The sequence below is a fragment of the Thunnus maccoyii genome, chromosome 15, assembly GCF_910596095.1.
Source record: "Thunnus maccoyii chromosome 15, fThuMac1.1, whole genome shotgun sequence".
In the NCBI taxonomy this organism is placed as follows: Eukaryota; Metazoa; Chordata; class Actinopteri; order Scombriformes; family Scombridae; genus Thunnus; species Thunnus maccoyii.
The window spans coordinates 1,319,827-1,342,603 of NC_056547.1; the positions used below are offsets into that span (position 1 = coordinate 1,319,827).

General features: G+C 43.0%; 4 protein-coding genes across 6 annotated transcripts; 3 read left to right on the top strand and 1 right to left on the bottom strand.

Annotated features, from left to right (window-relative positions):
* Positions 1 to 1,151: 1,151 nt before the first annotated feature.
* dnai2b (dynein, axonemal, intermediate chain 2b) lies at positions 1,152 to 7,889 on the top strand. The gene is made up of 12 exons (XM_042435835.1): positions 1,152 to 1,424; positions 2,579 to 2,740; positions 2,903 to 3,024; positions 3,112 to 3,254; positions 3,339 to 3,452; positions 3,835 to 3,974; positions 4,099 to 4,221; positions 4,889 to 5,112; positions 5,257 to 5,392; positions 5,492 to 5,638; positions 7,062 to 7,289; positions 7,595 to 7,889. Exons 1-12 carry the CDS (start codon positions 1,242 to 1,244, stop codon positions 7,652 to 7,654), a joined length of 1,782 nt encoding a protein of 593 aa, XP_042291769.1. The 5' UTR covers positions 1,152 to 1,241; the 3' UTR covers positions 7,655 to 7,889.
* A 101-nt stretch (positions 7,890 to 7,990) lies between these two features.
* On the top strand, positions 7,991 to 10,153 carry LOC121913200 (zinc finger and SCAN domain-containing protein 5A-like). The gene is made up of 2 exons (XM_042435903.1): positions 7,991 to 8,317; positions 8,831 to 10,153. Exons 1-2 carry the CDS (start codon positions 8,125 to 8,127, stop codon positions 9,520 to 9,522), a joined length of 885 nt encoding a protein of 294 aa, XP_042291837.1. The 5' UTR covers positions 7,991 to 8,124; the 3' UTR covers positions 9,523 to 10,153.
* An 812-nt stretch (positions 10,154 to 10,965) lies between these two features.
* Positions 10,966 to 13,827, bottom strand: LOC121913202 (RNA/RNP complex-1-interacting phosphatase-like). 2 transcript variants are annotated; one of them, XM_042435907.1, is made up of 3 exons: positions 13,644 to 13,827; positions 13,343 to 13,369; positions 10,966 to 12,171 (listed from the first exon to the last, which is right to left on the bottom strand). In XM_042435907.1, exon 3 carries the CDS (start codon positions 12,131 to 12,133, stop codon positions 11,294 to 11,296), a length of 840 nt encoding a protein of 279 aa, XP_042291841.1. In that variant the 5' UTR covers positions 12,134 to 12,171; positions 13,343 to 13,369; positions 13,644 to 13,827; the 3' UTR covers positions 10,966 to 11,293. The 2 variants fall into 2 exon arrangements, with proteins under 2 accessions (XP_042291841.1, XP_042291840.1); XM_042435906.1 differs by lacking the exons at positions 13,343 to 13,369; positions 13,644 to 13,827 and adding an exon at positions 12,725 to 12,883.
* On the top strand, positions 12,919 to 19,014 carry LOC121913145 (gastrula zinc finger protein XlCGF57.1-like). 2 transcript variants are annotated; one of them, XM_042435825.1, is made up of 2 exons: positions 12,919 to 13,298; positions 16,014 to 19,014. In XM_042435825.1, exons 1-2 carry the CDS (start codon positions 12,923 to 12,925, stop codon positions 17,660 to 17,662), a joined length of 2,025 nt encoding a protein of 674 aa, XP_042291759.1. In that variant the 5' UTR covers positions 12,919 to 12,922; the 3' UTR covers positions 17,663 to 19,014. The 2 variants fall into 2 exon arrangements, with proteins under 2 accessions (XP_042291759.1, XP_042291760.1); XM_042435826.1 differs by having other exon boundaries at positions 12,919 to 13,269; positions 16,014 to 19,013.
* The last annotated feature ends 3,763 nt before the right edge of the window (positions 19,015 to 22,777 follow it).

A 22,777-nucleotide genomic window follows, 5' to 3' on the forward strand; every position in this document is an offset into this window, starting at 1 on the left:
TACCTCCAAAACTTATTTTTGACAATGAGTCCAGAGGAAAAGTTTAGCTGCCCTCCTCCTGCTAGGGAGAAGGACTAACTGAATGAATTTATTGGTTCTAGCACATTCCTGACTGGAGGAACTGGACACTGTTGCAACTGTCCCCATCATATCCTAAGTGATAGGGGCCAAAATCCACAGTGTGTCCACTAGAGATGTGCCAATATACCTTTTTTACGATATGCTGCAGTGAAACGTTCTGACAATATCAATACTGTCAGCCATTTTCATCACCATCATTATTGTCATTTTCAGAGGACACTGTGAACACAGAGCAGCTTTCCTGCCTTCATTACCAGTTTGATGTTGTTTAGCCACAAGGAAGGAGCTTTCTACTGCTTAAACAGATGCAGAATAACCAGAGCATCGATAACCGGGCTCCTGTCTGTCCAGCTCTAGCTGCTCTGGATATGACTCTCTATATTAACATGTAAGCCCACTGAGGCGCATTAACTTACAGGTGACAGTAAAACATACAGAAAAACATGTTTCACTGTTCACTGTTGTTTTAAGACACACTTGAAACTTTGAACCTGTCCATTAATCCAGTTATTCTAGGGGTCCTAGAGGAGGTTTCAGTGGTTTTATTTTCTCACCATGCAACCAAAAACAGACGCTCACATGGTTTCATTTGAAGGGTTTTGAGGTGGAACTCGGAACATTTGCCTGAAAATTACCATCAGTTTGTAACTGTGATGTTTTTCTCTTTCTTACATGACACAAACTGGAGCTATTTTCCTACATCTTTTTATGTTTTCGCCTCAGGAAACCAGAACAACTTTGTAACATTCTGTTGTAAACTTTAACAGTTATTAACTATTGTACTGTTGTAAAAATAAGGTTAGAAACCTTGTGTGTAATTAAAAACGCTAAATGCAGTCTGTTTGGTGTTTAGCTATAATGTTAGCTAACATTATTTTTAACACCAGCTAACTGACAATAAATGTCAAGAAACCGTCTTGTCAGCTTTTATTAAACTTTAAACTGATTTAACTTTCGAGTATAAACCGTGTCTCTGGGTGTTATCGTTTTTTTAAACAAAGTTTAAATCGTATCCTGTTGCTAGGATACAGTCAATACTTCCGCGTTCACAGCGTTGCTAGGATACGACAAACTGCACCGCGGTGTGTAAAAGTTTATTGAGTCCGTTCCTAACGGTCACTCGGACGGTTTCCGGTGTTTAAACGGTTACCGGCAGCAGGATGGAGATCGTTCATGTTTACACGAAGCTCCGCGGTGAGTTTGGCCGACAGTGTCTGTTCTCTGACCGGCCTGCCGAGCTGCTGGTGGACGTTCCTCCGGACCCCAGCCTGGCTCTGCAGTTCATCCCGAAAAACCCCCGAGACCAGGCGCTGCAGAGCTGCCGGGACATGTCGGAGCACCAGGTGAGCTGTTCCCTGCAGCTGCCTTACTTTACATAATATTCAGCTATGTCACATATTCTGTTAACTACACGGTTTATATACAGCTACATCCACGGTACATCACATTATTACGTTTACTTTCAGCTTCATTAGTACATCAGGTTAGTATACGTTTACCTAAGATAATAATACATGTGCACTACTTTAATCTGCATACAATGCGTGACTTGACATTAAATACATGTAGTTTACCTTAAACTACTGTACAAACATAAAACATGTACTTGTGTTTCTCTCATGTCGATCTCTGAGGTTACAGTGACGTCTTTTTGTTTAATTAGATGACTGGTTTCAGTCAGGTCACGTGATGTTTTAATTAGTGGTTAACCTATGGCAGCGCCGTGATGTTACACCTGTATTAATGTCATAGCAGAAGTTTTCAGGAAACAGTCTCCATGCATAAAGATATTATATTATATAAACAACTACGCATCTAACAAATTTGTTTTTTAAATCAATCTTTATTGGAAACTCAGATATGTACAATGACAGAAACAGAGAGTATCAAGTCAGGAAACTAAACTAAATTACAGTTATACAAGTAAACAACAAAATAAAGTAAAGCCAGGGGGTATTTAAATAAAAACACCAGTAGGACATTTATCAGTAAGAATGTATTTTTCATTCTGTATTTCTGCAGTGGAGCTGAAACAATTAGTCGATTTATCGATTAGTCGTCAACTATTAAATTACTCGTCAACTATTTTGATAATCAATTAATCGTTTTGAGTCGTTTTTTAAGAAAAAAAATCTCTGATTCCAGCTTCTTAAGTGTGAATTTTTTCTGGTTTCTTTAGTCTCTATGACAGTAAACTGAATATCTTTGAGTTGTGGACAAAACAAGACATTTGACATCTTGGTCTTTGGGAAACACTGATCAACATTTTTCACCATTTTCTGACGTGTGAAGCAAACAATTAATCGATTAATCAAGAGAAGAATTGACAGATTAATTCATAATAAAAATAACTGTTAGTTGGAGCCATATTCTGCAGGTAAATGAACTAAAGTGCTTTTTATATTTCTCCCTCTAACCTTTTCAGAATTGTCCAGGAGCATGTTAACAAGATGAAGCTGTGATGTATCTCTGTAAGCTCAGGTGTTTGTGTCAGTAGGTGAACACGGTGCGATTTGAGTCGGAGAGCCGTGGGATAAACCACGTGGAGGGGGGATGGCCCAAAGACGTCAACCCCCATGAGATGGAACAGACCATCCGCTTCAGGAAGAAGGTGGAGAAAGACGAGAGCTACATCAACAGCATCCTGCAGCTGGGCAGCGTAAGATCCACTTTACCTCCGTCACATTCCGGTTCCTGATAAAGTGGTAAATAAATCCAATAAGCTGTTATGATCAGTGGGGTGTGTCTGCGTCGTGGCCACGCCCCTCAGCTGTGAGGTGACCTGGTACTCTGTGATGTCATCTGTCTGTCTGTTGTCTAGGTCATGGAACACTGCATCAGACAGAACAACGCCGTGGACATCTACCAGGAGTACTTCGAGGACGAGGAGGAGGTGGAGGAGAGTCAGGAACCACCGTCTGCCAAGACCATCAACGTGTTCAGGTACCTGACAACAAACAACAAACATGACAACATACAGCAACAATCCCCTATTGTGTGAGTGTAAGTGTGTGTGTTGTGACTCTGCAGAGATCCTAACCAGGTGAAGCGCACCGTCACCTGTCTGTCGTGGCATCCTGACGGCGGCAGGAAGCTGGCGGCCGCCTACTCGTGCCTGCAGTTCCAGAAAACCTCCAAAGACATGAGCCTCGACTCCTACATCTGGGACATCGGTGGGTGAGACAGACAGAGAGACGGACAGATAGGTATGAAGACAGACAGGACGTGCTCAGAGGTGGATGTTTGTTTTGTTGCAGAGAACCCCAACAGACCAGAGATGACTCTGAAGCCGACGTCTCCACTCGTCTGTCTGGACTACAACCCCAAAGACTCTCACACGCTGGTGGGAGGAAGCTACAACGGACAGATCGGTGGGTTCAGACAGACAGACAGAGACATATACTACCCACAGGTTACAACTACCAAAAACGGCTTTGAAAACATGACTAATAACATCCTCCGTATCTGCTGGGTGAAATACAGCGATGTGTAAACACAGCAGCAAGATTTGTGAGCTATTGTGACCAGAAAAGGGCGTCCAATGGAAAATAACCACCATGAAGACTGTCCGTGTATTCCTGCACTGACCATTAACACTGTGCTGATCTCTGTACATAGACATACTTACTGTACATACAGGACAGAGATCTTTAAAAACATTCATTAAAAATGTTGCAGTGTTTATATACAGAAGTTCTCAGACAGACAGGCGACCTCCTGTGTGTGATTAATTAAATTGTGTGTTTGTTTCAGCGTACTGGGACACCCGGAGAGGCAGCCAGCCGGTGGAGGTTTCCTCAGTGGAGCAGAGTCACAGAGACCCAGTCTACAAGATCATCTGGCTGCAGTCCAAGACTGGGACAGATGCCTTCTCTGCCTCCACTGACGGACAGGTAGACCTGATGATGTCATAGTGATGATGTCATAGTGACATCATCAGGCCACAGAAGACTTTTTCACCTTCGGGAACTTCAGGTGGAAAGACCCTTTAAAATAATGTTTTAACTCTTGTCTCAGGTTCTGTGGTGGGACGTCCGCAGGCTGAGCGAACCCACAGAGCGTCTGGTTCTGGACCCGGGTCGGGAGGGGAACCTGGACCGAGCGTTAGGAGCCATCTCTCTGGAGTTTGAGCCCACCATGGTGAGTTTCTGTCTGCAGGTGAGCTTCATGCACGGGTTACAGGACTGGGAGGTAGTGCTGCTGATCAAAACCCAAACACAACAGCCTGTAAAACAGCAAAATGTCATTTTTACGCTTTTCTTCAGATGAAACAAAGGAGATATAACGTGTTGATCAGTGAGCTTTAGCTACTGGGAGATGGATTTTATTACCTTTGGACAGAGCCAAGCTAGCTGTTTCCTTCTGTTTCCAGTCTTTATGCTAAGCTAAGCTAGCTGTTTATGCTATGATAAGCTAGCTTTTTCTCCCTGCTTCCAGTCTTTATGCGAGGCTAAGCTAGTTTTTTTCCACCTGTTTCAAGCCTTTATGCTCAACTAGGCTAGCTGTTTATGCTAGTTAGATATTCCCCCCCGTTTCCAGTTTTTATGCGAAGCTAAGCTAATCAGCTACAGGTTGAAGCTTCATATTTAGTGTACAGACATGAGAGAGGAATCAATCTGAACATCTTAACTCCTAGAGAGAAAGAGAACAGTTTCCCAGAATGATGAACTGTTCCTTTAAGAGTCGTCCTCTTTTCTTTCTTTATGCTAAGCTAGACTAATTGTTTCCAGTCTTTATGCTAAGCTAGGCTAACTGTAGTGGAACAGAATGTGGGACTGTCCCTTTAAGAGTCGTCCTGTGTCTGCAGCCAACTAAGTTCATGGTGGGGACGGAGCAGGGCGTCGTTGTGTCCTGTAACAGGAAGGCGAAGACTCCGACAGAGAAGATCGTGTGTACGTACGACGGTCACCACGGACCCGTGTACGCCCTGCAAAGGAACCCCTTCTTCCCCAAAAACTTCCTCACCGTGGGCGACTGGACGGCTCGCATCTGGTCTGAAGACATTAAGGAGTCGTCCATCATGTGGACCAGGTGAGGACCAGATCGGTTGATCCACGTCGATATTAAAGATAAAATCGTCTAATTTAGTTCTGTCGCAACTTGTTTAATCTCATTTTAGTCGTTTCATCTCATTTCAATCTTGTTTCATCTAGTTGCTGTTTTGGTATTTTTCAGATACCAGATGTCGTACCTGACGGACGCTTGCTGGAGTCCGGTCAGACCGTCTGTCTTCTTCACTGTAAAGATGGACGGCGTGCTGGACGTCTGGGACATCCTGTTCAAACAGAACGACCCCACGCTGAGCCTCAAGGTGCCCTGACGTCATCTTAAACCTGTTTCAGTCACATTTCCATGGAGATGCAAACATCTGCAGAGTTTCTGTTCCTGTGTGTGTGTGTGTTGTGTTCAGGTGTGTGATGAGGCTCTGTACAGCCTCCGGGTTCAGGATCATGGCCGCCTGGTGGCGTGCGGCTCTCAGCAGGGTGGAGCCACGCTGCTGGAGATCTGCTCCGGACTGTCAAGCCTCCAGAAGAACGAGAAGAGTCTGCTGGCTGCTGTGAGACCCACAAAAACTCAGACATTAACAGTAGAAATTACTGAGAGAGGAGATCATAAAACCATTAAATACAGTTCATCTCATTAAAGATGAAGAAGTTGACATTTGGAGTAAAGAAGGAGAAAAAGAAGTGAAATCCTGTTACTATAGTTTGTTTATGTAGCCTCCAGAGCCTTAGGAAGCTTCCTGAAAGCTGACCAATCAGAACAGAGTGGGCTCATCAGGAGTCTCAAACACACAATATGTCATTTCTGCCACTAGGGGTCTCTCAATAGAAACTATAACAAAATACGGAGTTTGATGACATTGTGAAGTAGCGTGGGATCATGGGAGTTGTCTGAAGTGTTAAACCAGGTTCTCCTGGTTAGGATTCCTTCAGGATGTTTTTACTGGGAGCCGAATTATCCACAGATGTCTCCTCCTCTCCAGAACAAACATACATGATGATTAAAACTGGTAAAAACACTTAATAAAGCAGTTTCGCATAAAAAAATCAGTGTTTCTCCAACACTGTTTGAGCTGCTGCTAATGTTTGCTCAGCTTGTTTCTCTTAACATCCAGACGTCCAACATCCTTCATATGGTTTAAAGATACAGTTAAAAACAACCACAACGTCGATGTATTATCTTATATGCGTGTAGTCTTGGGTAGAGGAGGCATGACGCAATTGGCAGGCGGCCAAATTAAATGGACCGTTATCTTAATTAAAATTACGGGTTTCTCTGGGGTTGAAAATTGTTGGAAACATTTGGATAATGTAAGTACACAACTCAAATATAGAGCGTAGGTCTAATCGTTTTTAGACATTTTAAAGCAGAATAGTTACATATTATAGCTTTAAAGAGACAGGAGCTAAAACGGCCTGTTTCAGACAGAGGCTGAACTGAGGGGCTGCATAAAGGACCAGTAGAAGATCAATAAGGAGATTTTAACTGGAAATCATGCAAAGATATTCCAGTAGAGCCCCAGAATATAAATATAGAGCTGGAAATGTGCAGAATATGTGTCCTTTAAAGCCCTTTTCAGACCTGCATGTTTGGTTTAACAAATCATTCTCATGTCTGAATAAATACTTGAGTCACTTTAGCATAAAAGTCACAAGTCGATCTTCCTCAGTGGGAGCTGAAAAACTCTGACAGCAGCACAAAGTCAAACATTTTTCACTGTAAAACATTTCATCCCTGATGCACAAAGAAAATCAAATTTAATAAACTATTAAAACACTGAAAGAGATTCTTCTCAGATCAGAATAGTTTATAAAAACTGTATAATTTTCAAATGAATCTTCAGCTGTACATACAGGATGTAAGCTGACAGGACTGAAACTTCACCACCTCTCTTTATCATGAGAAAATGCTGCCAGTCTTTATTTAAGAAATCTAAACCGTACATGTGAACAGAGTCTCTGACCGCGTGTCTGCAGATGTTCGAGCGAGAGACAAAGCGGGAGAAGATCCTGGAGGCTCGTCAGAGAGAGATTCGTCTGAAGGAGAGGAGTCGCTCGGAGCAGAGCAGAGAGGAGGACGGAGGACGAGACGCGGACGGAGAGGAGAGTCCCGATCAGCTGATCGCTCGAGCTGAGAACGACTTCTACAGCGTGGTGGAGACGGAGCAGAGGAGGAGGAGGGAGAGGGAGGATGAGAGACACCGGGTGAGGACAGACCCCAGAACAACTGCTTTTATTCTGAAAAAATTATAATTGCAGATCTTGAGAGATAAAGGAAAGGTTCACAATTTTTCCAGTGGGTCTTAAACCAGCAGTCATGTGTTTAACTTTCTCTAAAATGTTTTTTTGAGAAAAAAAAAAATATAATAGGATGCTTCAAGTGTAAAATATCACATGTTCTGCTTACAGACTGATTGGATGACAGTGTGAGCTTTATTATTTCCTGACAGTTCATTGGCTCTTAAACATAACTTGTTTTATTTTAAACTTCTATGTTTGTTTGTTTTCAGGAGAAAGGTGTCTGTGAAGAAAAAGAAGTGAAAGAAGAAGCAGAAACTGAAACATCTTAGTGAAAAAAAAAACATTTATTCTGCATTGTTTATTTTGAATGTTGTTGTGTTTCAACAGTCGTCAGCTGTCTTCTGACTGTACATTCTGTTCAATAGAAGGTTTCTGTAAAACGAACTTTATTTTAGTGTTTCTACAACACTTTTCAAAACAGAAGTTCTTTACAGGGAGAAAAAGAGAAATATATAAAACAAAGATAATAAACTGTAAAACCCACAAATTTCAAAAAATAAATTGTTTTTACAGATGTGACTGATTTGTCGCTGTTCACGTATTTTTTAATTAAACAGCACTTTTTGAGCAGTACTTTTCTATTTTATTTTGATAGTTTTCAGTGTGGGTAGGTTTCCAGGACTGTGCTTTTATTTCGAAGGATTGCGGAAACAGGAATCCTCGTGTCGGTGTTGTTCTCTGTGCGGGAACAAACCGTAACAAACTCTCTCCCGGTTCGCTCCCGGCTCTCGGTGTGAACATGTCTCAGGTCCAGAGGCTCAGGCTGTTCGTCAGTCAGCGGCTGAACGCGGCGGTCGAAGAGATTTTGGGAGCTTTTGAGAAAATTATCGATAAATATGAACAGGAGGCGGCTCTGAGTCAGGAAGTGATCTCCCGGCAGCACGCGTTGCTCTGCGCGCTCCACAAACCCATCATGGAGCTTCCTCCCGCAGGTGAGTCGCGAGACAACACCTGAAACTGATCTGTGACGCTGTATTACGTGTTACAGGTAATTAAAGCTGAATCAAAGCAACTGCGCTCAAAATTATTGACTGTTTCGAAGCATTTGATACAATGAAATGGCGCCATCTGCAGGAGAGCTACTGGTATTACAGCTGTATGTAAACAGCCAGATTATAAATGGTTTTATTGCTTTATGATTGTTTTTTTTTTGTTCAATACTGTCGCTGAGTGCTGCTCATGGGGGAATGTTGGGTCTAGACCTGCTGTATGTGAAAAGTGCCCTGAAATAATGCTGCTCTAACACTGATGCTTCACTATTAATAACCTAATGATGTCATATATAATAATATATCAGTCAGAGGGACCAAACCACTACTTTTACTGCAATATTTTAACCTCATCAAGCTTTCATGCAGGACTTTTACTTGTAATGGAGTATTTTTAAATGAATGTATTGGTACTTTTACTGCAGCATTCATATTAAATCTTTGTGTTTCTTGCAGTCGTCTTCACTCAGCAGCTGTCTGTTTGTAAAGTCGAGGTTCACCCTGAGCTGCAGAACCAGGAGGACCAACGCATCGAAGAGGAAGTGGTGGGAGAGCTGGACGAAGCTGACATCATCGAGTTCACCTACAGTTCCGGCCGTGCAGTTGCATCCTTGTCAGCTGCAGGGACGGAAACTCGAGCTCCGGACATCCAGGTGTTGTCGTCATCTGAAGCTGAGACTGAGGACAGCAAGGACTACAACCAGGACACAGCGGAGACCAGATCTGCTCCGGACCAGCAGAGAGCAGGTCTGTTCGGCTGCAGAGTCTGCAGCAGGACCTTCAGACTCCGCAGGTTGTTATTCAGACATGTTCGAGCTCACCTGCAGGACGCGGAGCCTGTCTGCGGCATGTGCGGCGAGCGACTTGAGGCTGCCGATAGTCTGGAGCTTCACCTGCAGACTCACCTGAGCATCCGGAAGAGGAGGAGGAGGAGGAAGACGAAGAAGAACCCGGAGCCAGAGAGCCAGAGCAGAGAGAGACCATTTCACCGTCGCTCACACCGCGACACAAACGCCAACACGAGCGAGAAAACGAACACCTGTGACGACTGTGGGAAGACGTTTCTCCAGGTGTGGAGGAAGACGAAGCACAGGTGTCGCCCCCGCAGGAGAAACCAGAACCAGCAGAGGAAGACTTCAACATCCTGACTCAAGTTCTAGTTCTGTTTGTTTCTACGGCCTAATAAAATGATTCAGATCATTGTCTGTTTCCACCCGACTGATCGTTAATATGTGAGATCAGGAAGCATGAAGAAGAAATATTACAACTTTTTCCTGGTAAAGACTAAAACATCACGACTGATAATGACACCGATACTCATTTCTGTCGGTGTGAACATGTCGTGACCTCGCTGTGGTTTTGGGGTGAAATCAATTAAAGTATGAAGAGAAAGACTTATTCATTATTGTTTCCATGGTAACGCCTGATGGTTGACTCCACCTGCCCAACTTTTTAGATTTTCTGATTCTTTGTGTTTAGTTTTTGTTTTGTATCTGTTACCTCGGTTGTAAAGCTTTTGGTGAGTCACAGATTCTTTTGCAGCTTCCTGAGTTGATAGAAGACGTTATAGTTTATGTGGATGAAGAGTTTCTCTGCAACAGTTTGAACTCACATGACCTCTAACGATGTGTTCAAGGACAAGAAGTCACAGCTGGCCAACAAAGTTAAAGTTAGTTTGAGTGACTGTTGTTTGTTGGTTCTGTTCATCCAGTTTCAGGTTCTGTATTCGGCTCTTGTTTCTGAATCCTAATAAAAACATTTTCTACTTTTCTAGACAAACCTGAGTTCTACTTTATGAATATAATTCATCTTAAATCTTCACTGCAACTGTTGACATCAAATGTTTCTTGAAAACATGTGACTCGTCAACACAGGAGGACGCTGTTTGTTAAAGGAAATATCAGACGACTGTTGAGCTTTGAGGTTCATTTAGTAGCTGTTCCGGAGCTCTCAGTTGGGAGCTCTTCACTCAGCCGTTCAATGAAGCCAACATCCATAAAACGCTCAGAAACAAGAAACAGAAAGGTGAACATCTGTAACTCAATGACAACTGGACAGCTAAGGAAGATCATGTCATATGACTGAAAGCTCAAGAGCAACTACTAAAGTGACCTTATGATGGGTTGATTTCTCACATAAAAAACACAGTGGAGATTCAGATTTTTAGCAAAAATGAATTTTAATGTCAGCTGGACTTAAAATGTATTATCTTTAAGATTTTCATGAACTCAAACCACATTTTAAAAATGATGTTTGTCATATTTTCACATGTGGTTATTCAGTATATTTAAATCCAGTTATTACCTCTATAGGAAGTTTATCGTTCGTGGCCATTCAGACCAGACGTGTCATGTGAACCAGAGTTACTGTTTGTAATTTGATCTGGTTGATATCAGCTTCACTGTTTAATGTTCACTCTCCAGCAGCCAATCAGCTGTTAGCTTACTGCTAATGCTAACACATTTCCTGCTGCTGCTGCTTCACATTAAAAGACTGGCTTTTATTGTGAAGCAGCCACAGGAAACACAAAATGCGTCCACAGAAGAAGAATTGGTGTTTGTAAACGTATCGAGGGTCACAGAAGAAGAAGGTTTGAAGAAAGTGACCTTTTTATTAAATCTTTATGAAAACAACATCTGTGAACAGAAACATCAGCTGCTCAAACGGTGTTGAAGAACTATAACTAATAAATTAGCCACTTCTCAATCATCCAGACTTGGAACATAAAACTTTATCGGCTCCGTCTGCAAAAGTTTAGCAAAGACACAAACCTGCCTGTCAGGTGGAGGCGCCAGTCACTGACACTCTATCAATCAGGAAACACGTCAGCGTCTGCTCACAGACTCACTATGTGTCTCTGAGGTTTGTTAACAGGACGGTTCTTGCCGCTCCAGGTGTTCCAAGGAAGTGAGCAGGATATCACGAAGGGGCGGGGCTCCACTGGTAGGCGGACAGTGGAGGAGTGGGGAGGAGGCCGCTCTGTGGAGGCTTGTTGCCCCGACGATGCCGAGCTCCACGGCGACGGCGGTTGCCAGGTGGTCGTTTCTCACCTGGTGTCTGCGTCTCCTCTGTGGGGTCAGTTGGTGTCTCTGTGGGGGTGGGGCCTGACGGCGGTCTCTGGGTGGGGGCGGAGCCAGACACTCGCTCCACAGCGAGTCCTCTGGATGGCTCCTGCTCCAGCTGGTCGATGCCAGCGTTGCTCCTCTTGGCGCCTTGCTGCAGGTCCAGCAGGTAGTTCTGCCTCTCGATGCGATGCCCCCTGCAGGCATTGAAGAGCTCCACGGCTGCCTCAGGTTCCAGCCCGTCCACGTCGATGAGGTACCTGCAGACCAGGTATCCAGTGCGGTTCAGGCCATGTGTGCAGTGGACTCCGATCAGCTTGTCATTATCGCGGTTCTCGTTTAGGAAGTGTGTCACCACCTGCTTGAAGCTCAGGATGGCAGCATCGGGGGGCACGCGGCGACCTTCTGTGAGGATCTTGACGTAGCAGCAGGTCTGCGGGACGTCCGACAGTTGGTAGTATTTGGTGGTAAAGGTGAGATCGATGATCAGACCCAGCTCCTGGTTCTGACTTTGCACAGAGTCCAGAAGCTCCCACAGACTGAAGGAGTCAGACTCTGCAACACGAGAGTTCAGAGACGGTTTTAAAGGCACTTTGAAGGCGATGAAGCGAGTTCCTGGTATCCTGCGTCCTACAGGACAATAGTCCAGCCACCTGTCAGGTACGCCATTTTTCTTCTTCTTCTTCTTATGAGACATCTCAGTTGCTCTGATGTTTCTGTCTTTTCACCTTCAACCTGCAACATCACAAACAGAAACATGTTTGTCTCAACACCCTGTGTAATAAATATTAAATACTTCAGGAAAACTCACTTTATGGAAAAAACAAATACCGCTATACAATTCAGCATCCAAGTGATTCACAAACATCTATGAGAGTAAAATATAGATATGTATATATACATATTTATCTTTAAACAGAATACAGATGCAACATTTGTTCTTGTTAGAGACTTTATTAAGATGATTGTAATGTGAATAAACTTTATACAGTCCCCGATAAAGTTGAAAGGTGTTCATTTAGGTGATGAAAGCGATTTGACTTTTTATAAATACATAAATCACCCTCTTGTTCAAAAAGGGAACAGAGCACAAATATCTTCAAAAAAGCGCAAATTTATCACAACAAAATGTTGGTTGGTGGAACAATAATGAGCCGAATTTACCAGAAGATATTATTAAATTAAAACTGGTATTATGACATGTTTCTGAGTGTAGGTAACTCTACAGATTAGTGAGGAAACATTTAACAGACAGAATTTTAAATAGAGTTTGGTTTACAGGTCGTACCGGTTAATGCACACGAAGCTGCGTTTTCTCAGCAAACAAAACGAAAAGTTAAAACTCCAAAACAGACGTCAAAACACATAAAATCCCGAAAAAACAAGGAACTGTCGGGTTTCTGGGCTCAGTTAGCGGTTAGCGATCCTCGAACCACGTTCTCGCTGACGTGACATGTGAGCGTAATGTCACGTCGGCGTTTACGTAATGACGCAGGGTTGGAGACCCCGGAAGAGTCCTGGCATTGTTTACATTCTACTCTTTGTTCGGTGGAAATTCTGCCAAAATGTCCAAAAAACGGTCAAAAACGGCGGAGAGCCGCAGCCTGCGGGCGGTGGTCGACGCGCAGCTGGTGGCGGCCGCAGAGGAGATCTTCTGGCTGCTGAAGGAGCGCAGGCAGGCGGACATAGAGCAGCTAAAGCGGCTGGTGACGGAGCGGCTCACCGCGGCCGTGAACAACATCTTCACCGTGTTCGAAGCGACTCGAGCGGCCGAGAGAGAACCGGAGGAGCCCGGGCAGAAGCTGAGAGGCGACCCTGCAGCCGGCAGGACAGGTCAGTGTCCGGATACAGACAGAAACACGGTCAGTAGATCTGAGACAACAATCATACAACAGGGACTACTTACTGTGTTTATTGTAGAGCATCTCATGGTCTTCAGGTGGTGGTCAGCAGGTGGTTTGATTAAAACAAACAAACAAAAAAACGTTAATGAGTTCGGAAAAGTTGGAAATATATTGACAGATTCGAACTTCGCGGATCGTTAACTTATAAGCGAAACGTCGTTAAAACACAAACGACGCCTCTTTCAGTCTTTACAGTCTTCGGTACTGAAACTATACAGGAAGTTTTCCTGTGTGGTCTCAGTACCGACGACTGCGCACCTCAGGCAGTCCAACCACCTCAGACCGCTGGCCTTAACTTCTCACCTGATGAAGACCATGGAAAGAACCGTACTCAACCATCTCCGACCCCCCTGGTGAGTTCAAAGCTGGACCCCTGCAGTTCGCCGATCAACCAGGCGCTGCGGTGGATGTCACAGATCCCTCCCACACCTCCAGAACCCTGAGAACACTGCGGGTCATGTTCTTTGACTTTCCCAGTGTCCTCAACACAACACAGCCATCACGGCTCAGGGGGAAGCTAGAAGGAGCGGGAGTAGACTGCCACCTGGCTGCATGGACCATGGACTACCTCACCAGCAGAGCACAGTATGTGAAGCTCAGTCATCTTCACTTAAATGCCAGCAAGACAGAGGAGATGCTCCAGACTACACCGGTGAACACCCGGGTTTGGATACTGAGAAGGTGGGAGCGAACAAATACCTGGCCGTTCATCTCAACAATAAACTGGACTGGTTGGACGTCTTCATTCACTGAGGAGACTGAGGTCTTTGGAGTGTGCAGGACACTGTTAAGAACATTTTATGACACTGTGGTGGCATCAGCAGTTTTTTTTTTTACACCGTGGTCTGCTGGCGAGGTGGAAGCACGGAGACAACACGTCTCGTCCCCTGCGTGAGACCATGGAGGCTTTAAGCAGCTCCTCCAGCAACAGACAGCTACAGCTGCAGACGGAGCGCTGCAGCAGGTCCTTCATCCCGACAGCAGTCAGACTGTTTAGCAGCAGCGTACCGCACCACTGATGTTGTCTGATTTATTTAATGTCTCATCCTCGTGCAGTAAGATTTCAGCATCAGTCTTCTTTTCTTGTTGTTCACTCATCTGTTCAATGCTACACACCATGTGTGTTTTACCACTGCAGGTCATATCTGTGTATGTGACAGATAGTGTAAATGTGTATATATATAGTTTTTATTTATCTTTTATCTTATTTATCTTACTTTTTCCTCTAATTTTGAGCTGCTGGAACACGTGAATTTCCTCTGCAGGGATCAATCAAGTTCATCCATTCATTCATTCATCTACAATGAAAAGACAATACAAAAAAAAGATGACTGACATATAATCATGGAACAGGCTTGGAGACACATTTTCAAAGGAACCCAAATGAATTACATTGAAAGATTTCTTTCTCCATCATAGTGGTTTTGCAGTAAATGCAGATTTATGATCACTGTAGGTGGAGCTTAATTGAAAGTTGCTCCTGATTGGCTAGTGACTATACATCCTTCATTTGATTGGTTTAAAGGCAGTGGCCATGAGATGATCTATTAGTAACCATATGAACATTCAAGAAAATTCAAATCCCCTAAATGATACAAAAACCTTTTTTCTCAAACTAAATGTTGTAGTTTAACCAGCAGGAGACTGTTTGAAGTTATTGAATATTGTTGTAGCGCCTCTTTCTGATGTTGCACTTTTTTGATGGTCCCGGCACACTCGTCTCACAGCCGGCTGCACATGGAGAACTTTGGTGAAAATTAGGTTGTAGCTCGTTGTCTGTCCGACTGTGTTAGGAAAGAGGCCTCGTTAGTGTTTTAACAATGTTTCGCTTATGAGTTATTGATCCAGGAAGTTCAAATCTGTGAATATATTTCCAACTTTACCAAACTCCATTAGTGATGGTTGAGTTGTTCGCTCACAACATTTGACAAAAACAAGTCAAAAAGTGAAAAGTTCAAAGAGATGAGACAAAACCTGAATGATGACAGATATAAACAATGTAAAAGATAACAGAGCAGCAACCATTAATCAATTAAATGATTACTTACCAACTATTTAATTATTTGGCTAATCTGTTTTGATAATTGGTTAATTGTTTAAAGTCTCCCTCCACTCCAACATATGTTCTTCTTTTGTTCTTTCAGTTGGATGTTGTTCTCTTCTCTCTGCAGTTTGTTTTTACATTCATCTGCTGAAAGTTTCTCTGATTCTCTGCTCATTAAAAATCTCAATTTTAATTGGCGGGCCTTCGAGCAGGATGTGTGACATCACAACTAGTTTGAAGCCATGAACTTACATGAGTGTGATGTGGAAACTTGAAGCCTCCGGTGCACAAACACTGAGCACACTCAAACTCAGAAGCATTAAATGACTCTTTTTATTTATTATGATCTGACATTTCTTTAGTTTTAACTAAGTTTTGGGCAATTTATTTCATCTCCAGACAGCGATAGTGGAGAGATGACAGGAAATGAGTCAAACAGGGATGTTGTCTTCATAAGTCAACATTGTTTTTTTAGTTTCTTGTTCAGCTGCTTGAATTCAGACAAAATGAGGAACTGATGCTTTGATCAGTTTGTCATTTGTAGAATAATGTCTTCATTATCAGTTCATTGTGTATTTGAATAAGCAGTTTCTGAGTCATAAACTAGTATCATGTGATCTTCTCTGCAGAGTTGTGTCTGTCCGTCGGTGTCCAGAGTCTCTCTGAGGACAAACATCTGAAGCAGGAAGTCTCTGTGGACGACCAACTGAAGGAACCTCGGCCCAGCACTTCCTCCCGACCGGAGGACGTTTCAGACCCGAAGCCTCAGCCCAACTCTCCGGACCATCCGGCTGGAGAGGACGAAGAAGACGATGAGGAGGCGACTTCTCACTGCTGCAGAGTGTGTGGGAAGTCCTTTGACAGGAAAGGCTTTTTGATGAAACACGTGGAGAAACACTCGAAGGACGCAGACTGTCTGTGCGGTCTGTGCGGCGAGCATTTGGAGTCCATCGACAGTCTAAGGCTGCACCTTCAGACACACCGCGACAGCAGCCGGACCTGCGACATCTGCGGCAAGAAGTTCCCCTCAATCCGAGCTCAGGAGACGCACCTGAGGCTGCACACCGGAGAGAAACCCTTCAGCTGCCACGTCTGCGGAAAAGGTTTCAACCAGAAGGGCAACATGGTGACGCACATGAGGATCCACACGGCCGAGAAGCCGTTCAGGTGCACCATCTGCTGCAAAGAGTTCAGCCACACCGGCTCTCTGGAGCGACACATGAAGGCTCACGACGGACAATCGCCGTTCAGCTGCAACGTCTGCGGGAAAGGCTTCGGTAAGAGCGCCGAGCTGCGGCGACACGTCCGCAGCCACGAGTCTGAAGAGCCACCGGCTACCAGGAGCCGACGCAGGAAACCAAGTCTGACTCCTTCACACTGCTGCAAGGTCTGCGGGAACGCCTTTCACAACAAAGGTAACTTTGTGCGGCATGCAGAGACTCATTTAAACGATCCTGTCAGTCGCTGTGGCGTCTGTGGGGAGCAGTCAGAGTCCTCGGAGAGTCTGCAGCTCCACATCCAGAGTCACAGAGAAACCAGCAGGATCTGTGACATCTGCGGCATCAGCTTCAGGGACATGGAGATCCACATGAGGACGCACACCGGACAGAAACCCTTCAGGTGCAAAGATTGCGGCAAAGACTTCCCCAGGAAGGGCTCTCTGGAGAGACACATGAAGCTGCACGCCGGCGAGAGACCGTTCATCTGCGAGTTCTGTGGGAAGACTTTCATCGAAAACACCGTCCTGAGGAGACACATTAAGAGCCACACAGGCGGGAAGCCGAGGATTTACTCCTGCGACGTCTGCGGCAAGAAGTTCACCATGAGCCAGCATCTGGACGTGCACAAGAGGATCCACACCGGGGAAAAACCGTACACCTGCAGGGTCTGTGGCAAGAACTTCCGCCAGATCGGCAACCTCGACTCACACATGAGGATCCACACGGGCGAGAAGCCGTTCATCTGCAGCCTCTGTGGGAAAAGATTCCGCCAGAAAATCTCACTGGAGACGCACGAGCGCTTCCACAAGAAGGAGAAACCGTTCAGCTGTCAGCTCTGCAGTAAGGGCTTTGTCCAGAAGATCGACCTGAAGAGACACATGCTGACGCACACCGGGGAGAAACCGTACAGCTGCAGCGTCTGCGGGAAGAGGTACCAGGAGAAACGCTCGGTGGACTCGCACATGAAGGTTCACTCTGGAGAACGAACCGTTAAAGACTCAGCCGCAAACGTGAACCTGAAACGACCGGAGGGGGGTCACGACTTCATCCAGCTGTGAGCTGCACACGAACTGAAACAGACTCCCATCAGTCACTCTGTAAGTCTGTGACGTTTACGTATTAAGAGTCACGCAGCAAAAAGTTCAGCTCACGTTTTTTCTTTCAGTCAGATTATTTTTAGCCGCTAAACTAAAGCGTGACGACTTTTCAGTTCAAACAGCTTCAAAAACTAAACTCAGGAGTCATCATCACAGGAACCTTTATAGAAACTCAGCAACGTTGCCTTTGTTTCCATCAAAGAAACCAGAGTCCCAAACAGTCCCTATTTTGGGGGTAGTAGTCAGGCCGTCACTGATTGGTCAAACAGGCAGTTACGACTCGTATCCAGCTGATCATCTGTTGTGGAGACGAGTGTTGTGGAGTTTTTGCTTCGTGTTCACGGCTCTTCAGAGTCGCTGGACAAACAGAAATTCACAGACTTTTAGTGTCAGGAGAGCTTTTCATTCATCTAAATGTCAGGTCAGATGTCACAACGTGTTTCTCTGTTTCAGCTCTCGGTCCTCATTAATAACGTTCCAGGAGAACCAGGAACCTTTTGAGGAACTGAAGTTAGTTCCTGTAGGAGATTTCCAGCTGTAAAAACAGTTCCTGCTCTGGGGGAGGTTTTACTTTGTAAAGATACAGGAAGTTTAGGGGCGGGGTTTGCAGGGATGCCTGTCACTGATTGGTCAAACACTGCAGCTGCTTCAACTTATGTCGCTTCATTCATAAAACAAGAACTTAAATGTTGATGTTACAGAAACGTTTCTTATCATTAATTAACAAAGTTAGAAGACAGAAGTAAATCTTTATTTTATGATAGTTTCATGCTGTTACGTTCTAAAGTAGAAATAAATAATCATTAAATAATCATCCGTTTAAATTCACCTGCTGTCATTAAGCTGTATTCTTTGATTTTATGACAAAGATGTAGGTTTGAGCTGATTGATCAGATCAACTATCAACAAGTGAAGAGACCGTTGTTTTGTTTTTAATGTTTATAGAAAATAATTATTTACAGGATGAAGATCTTGAATCTTCTGCTCCGTCCTTTTTCCATTTGATCCTGATGAAACCTTGTATCTCCATATTCCTGCTCAGTAAAGTTTTGCTCTGAGCACCAACGTCCACAACACCACAGCTGCTGCCGATGAATGAAATAAAAACTCTCAGTCTCTGCCGCCTTAGATTCATTTATTTATTAAAGGTGGTGGTGAGGTGGAGAGGTGGTCCAGATCTGATATGACAAACTCAGATTCGGTTTGTTCAAGTCACTTGGAGGCAAAAAAAAAAAAAAAGCCAAACAGATTTCCGCCACTCCAGCATGTGACGTGAACGTAGCAACAATAATAACACGACCAAACTATAGTCTGTATAAAAATATGGACGTAGTTACCGTGACGTCACCCGTTGGTTTCTGAAGAGCGGTTTTGAAGCTCAAAGTGAGCCGCTCCGGCCGTCGCCATCTTGGCAGTACGTGACGCTGCCTAACTCCCAGCCAATCAAAAATAGGCAAAGAGGCGGGCCGAATGGCTGAAACAAGCCACCTAGCGGCTGGCGGACCTGTCACTCAAAGCAGCCATGTCCTTCATTATGCAGAATTTTACGGCTTAATAAAATTTAAACGGATGAGTTATAAATAAATTCACCCCCGTACAGTTGTCATGAAAGAGGAAATTAGCTACAGAGACCAAAACCGTTGTTTGTACCAGACTGTAAACATGTTTATTTCTGCTGTAAAGTTGGACATTTTAACATGGAGGTCTATGGGGATTGACTCGCTTTTGGAGCCTCAAGTTAAAAAAATAGATATAAATAATTGTAATTAATATTTCTGAGTGAGCAGCATCACTGAACGCTGTTGAGCTGAGATACAAACAGACGTCTCAACATTTAAAATCTGCTGTATTTTAACCTCGATGCAAATCATCAAACACATTATTACTGATCAGACTGAGTTTACAGTCACGTCTCTGTGTCTTTGATCTATTTATGTTTGAAATCTTTATGTTTTTCATCTTCAGTCGCTGCTTCCTGCGTTTTATGTGTCAGATTAAAGCTGAACAAATCTATTTAAAATGTAGCTGCAGCCTGATACACATCATGACTCCATCACTGTATCCACTTTATCTACATCCACCGGATTAAAATCGAGGCAATGCCTTTTATTGACTCGTTGCCATGGTGACTCGTAGTATCGGATCCATGATGACGACTGTTCATTCATGATGCTCACGGTTAACTCCGAGTGACTGAACCGAGTCTGATCAGCTGTTGTGGAACCGCGGATTCATCATCTGTTTAGTGGATCAGACTCTGGTCACGTGACTTCCTGCTGTTGTTACTCAGAGCTGCTTCACTGTGTGAATGTGTTTGACCATCAGTGACACTTGTAGGGGCTGAAATGATCCGTTTATCAATCAATCAATCAATCAAATGCAAGACCCGGTTTCACTGTTTGTTTTTCATCCTTTTATAAACTGAATCTGTTGGTTTGAATCAGTTTGGACTTTAAGAATAAAGATGAACGTTTAATTTACTCAACAGTTAATATAATGAAGTAGAAAATCTAAATGAAAAGAATCGTTAGCTGCAGCTTTATTTTTATTTTATTTTTTATTTAACCTTTATTTAACCAGGGAAGTCATTAAAACAAAATCTTATTTAGGACGGCGGCCTGACGAGGACACATCAGTCCTCAAATAAACTCTGCGTTTATCAGCTGTTCATCGTTTCACTGCAGTTTCCTGTTGTGAAATCATCACCGTCTTTCATTTCATGCAGAAGTCTGAATAATGATTTATTATTATTATTATTATTATTATTATTATTATTATTATTATTATTATTATTATTAATGATGATGATGATAATCTGTTTTTTAATTTGTGGGAAATCTAAATGTTTCTAAACTCTCGGTCATGTTTTTAGTGACATGAATCTGTTGAGGTTCGACAGAGTTTGAAACTGTTTCCTGTTAATGTAAAAAAAAAAAAAAAAAAATTCTGATAATAAAAAACATTTCATATTTCCTGTTTGACTTCCTGATGTTATTTCAGACTGAAGAAATGTTGATTTTGTCTTTTTGACAAATCACTGTTGAAGGGTTGAAGGGATTATTTTAGACTTTAAGAAGATAAATGAATAATTAAAACAAAAACGTTTTAATCATACAAATAGAAACAGGTGAAGGGGGGGGGCAGTGACAGAGCCAAATATCATGTCTTTAACACAAAAGCAAACTGAGAAAAGATGTTAAAACATGCAGCTGTGTGATGTTCAAATATTAACTTTAAGCTCAACAAAGGGAAGATCTTTGTTCTCTGCTTATTTCATGTTACTACTGACAGATAACACGTTAATATCAGATACCAGAGGTTAATATATCTTAAAGAATAAAATCACAACTGATACTTTCAATGGAAGTGATGGAGGATAAAATCCACAGTGTGTCCACACAGTCATTTAAAAGTCTGTTTGAAGCTTCTATTCAGCTTCAGCAGTCTGAGTTAGTCATATCAAGTGGATATCTGACACATTTACATTCTTTGTGTTTCCCTGTTGAGCTGCAGGTGGAAGTATAGTAACAAAAAGAGGGACTTTGGCACTAAAAAGACTGTAACGTTGAAAGATATCTACTTGATTTGACTCATTTGGACGCTGAAGCTTCATATTAGCTTCAGATAAACCTTGAAACACATTTTTACACAGAAGGAGGACTGTGGATTTTATTTTGTAAGGTCATTATGAAGGGATCTTCTAATGGTCAGTATGAACAGGAGGAATGATTACAACAAGAAAAACAGCTTTAATGTTCATTTGTGCTCCTGACTGTTGTTTAAAAAACTGTGAACTCGTCCTTTAAATCATATCAAGCTTCATATAGAATACCAGACTCTTGCTGCATTGATAAATCGTGTATGTTCTCCAATCAGAAACAGAGATTCTGCACTTGTGCATCAACCTTTATTCAATAATCAGCTGCTGCTTTTCATCCACCAACGACTGACAGAAGCAGTTTTTGTCTTTTTATGTCAGTTTTAAGACACTTAGACGTTGTTGTTGTTTGTATTATTTTGCACATTGAAGTAAAAGCAGCTTCATTCTGACGTTCAGCTGCTCACACGCATGACGATAAAGTTTATCTTGAATCATCATCTGTCCCTTGAATGAAACAGTTTAATTAGCAGCTTGACAACACCGACTCAAGGTAGTCTTACTAGCTTTTTTTTCCAGTGCTTTCAACTGCATCACACAGTCTTCATCAGCAGATGGAGTTTACTCAGTTGTCACACAGATGCATCTGTTGACAAGCTCAGTAGCTGTAAAAAAAAAGAAAAAAAAAGATGTGCACTATAGATCTATAGATATGCTGAAAATGCTGCGGATTAAGTCACAGCAGCTACTGGAGGACCATGTGATATGACTGAAAACAGAAAAAATAGTAAGTGGACCTTGAGTTGTTGTCAAACTACAATCCCCAAAGTCAAGAATGAACTTTGATGCTTTATTTAATCAGTGTTTCCCTTCTAAAATGAAAAAAATCATCACAAAAAGACGAGAGAGACAGACAGGTGGAGCAGGTCACATATTAACCATTGAACCCCCGACCGCTCCCATTGGTTGAGCCGGTCCATAAACAAATACCAGTCATGAGTTTCCTTTAAAGCCTTTAAACATTATCTGTTCATCTTTGTCTGTTTCAACACTTTGATGCTGAGCTGAACATGCTGGTAGGAGATGAGTCATCACTCCCTGAAGCAGTTAGTCAGCACATGAGGCACTGAGATCATATCATGACTTCACTATGTGGTTTTATAAACGCTCCATCATTAAGTGTCTCGTTTAAGTAAAAGTCATGAAGGCAGACGACAGTATGACAGGCTGCAGGTTCAGTCTTAAGTCTACGCTGCCATCTGTGGATGATGTTTCTCAACATATTATCATGGGAGGAAAGAAAATATGTTTCATGTTCGATAGCAAATTACTCAATTACATTATTGATGATTCTCCTAACTTTTACCAAAACATAACATCTTTATATCAGCCAGCTGAGACATAGAACACACACAGACCTGAGAAATAAAATCCAACTCACTAAAAGAATATCATTAACGAATATTTTATTGGATATG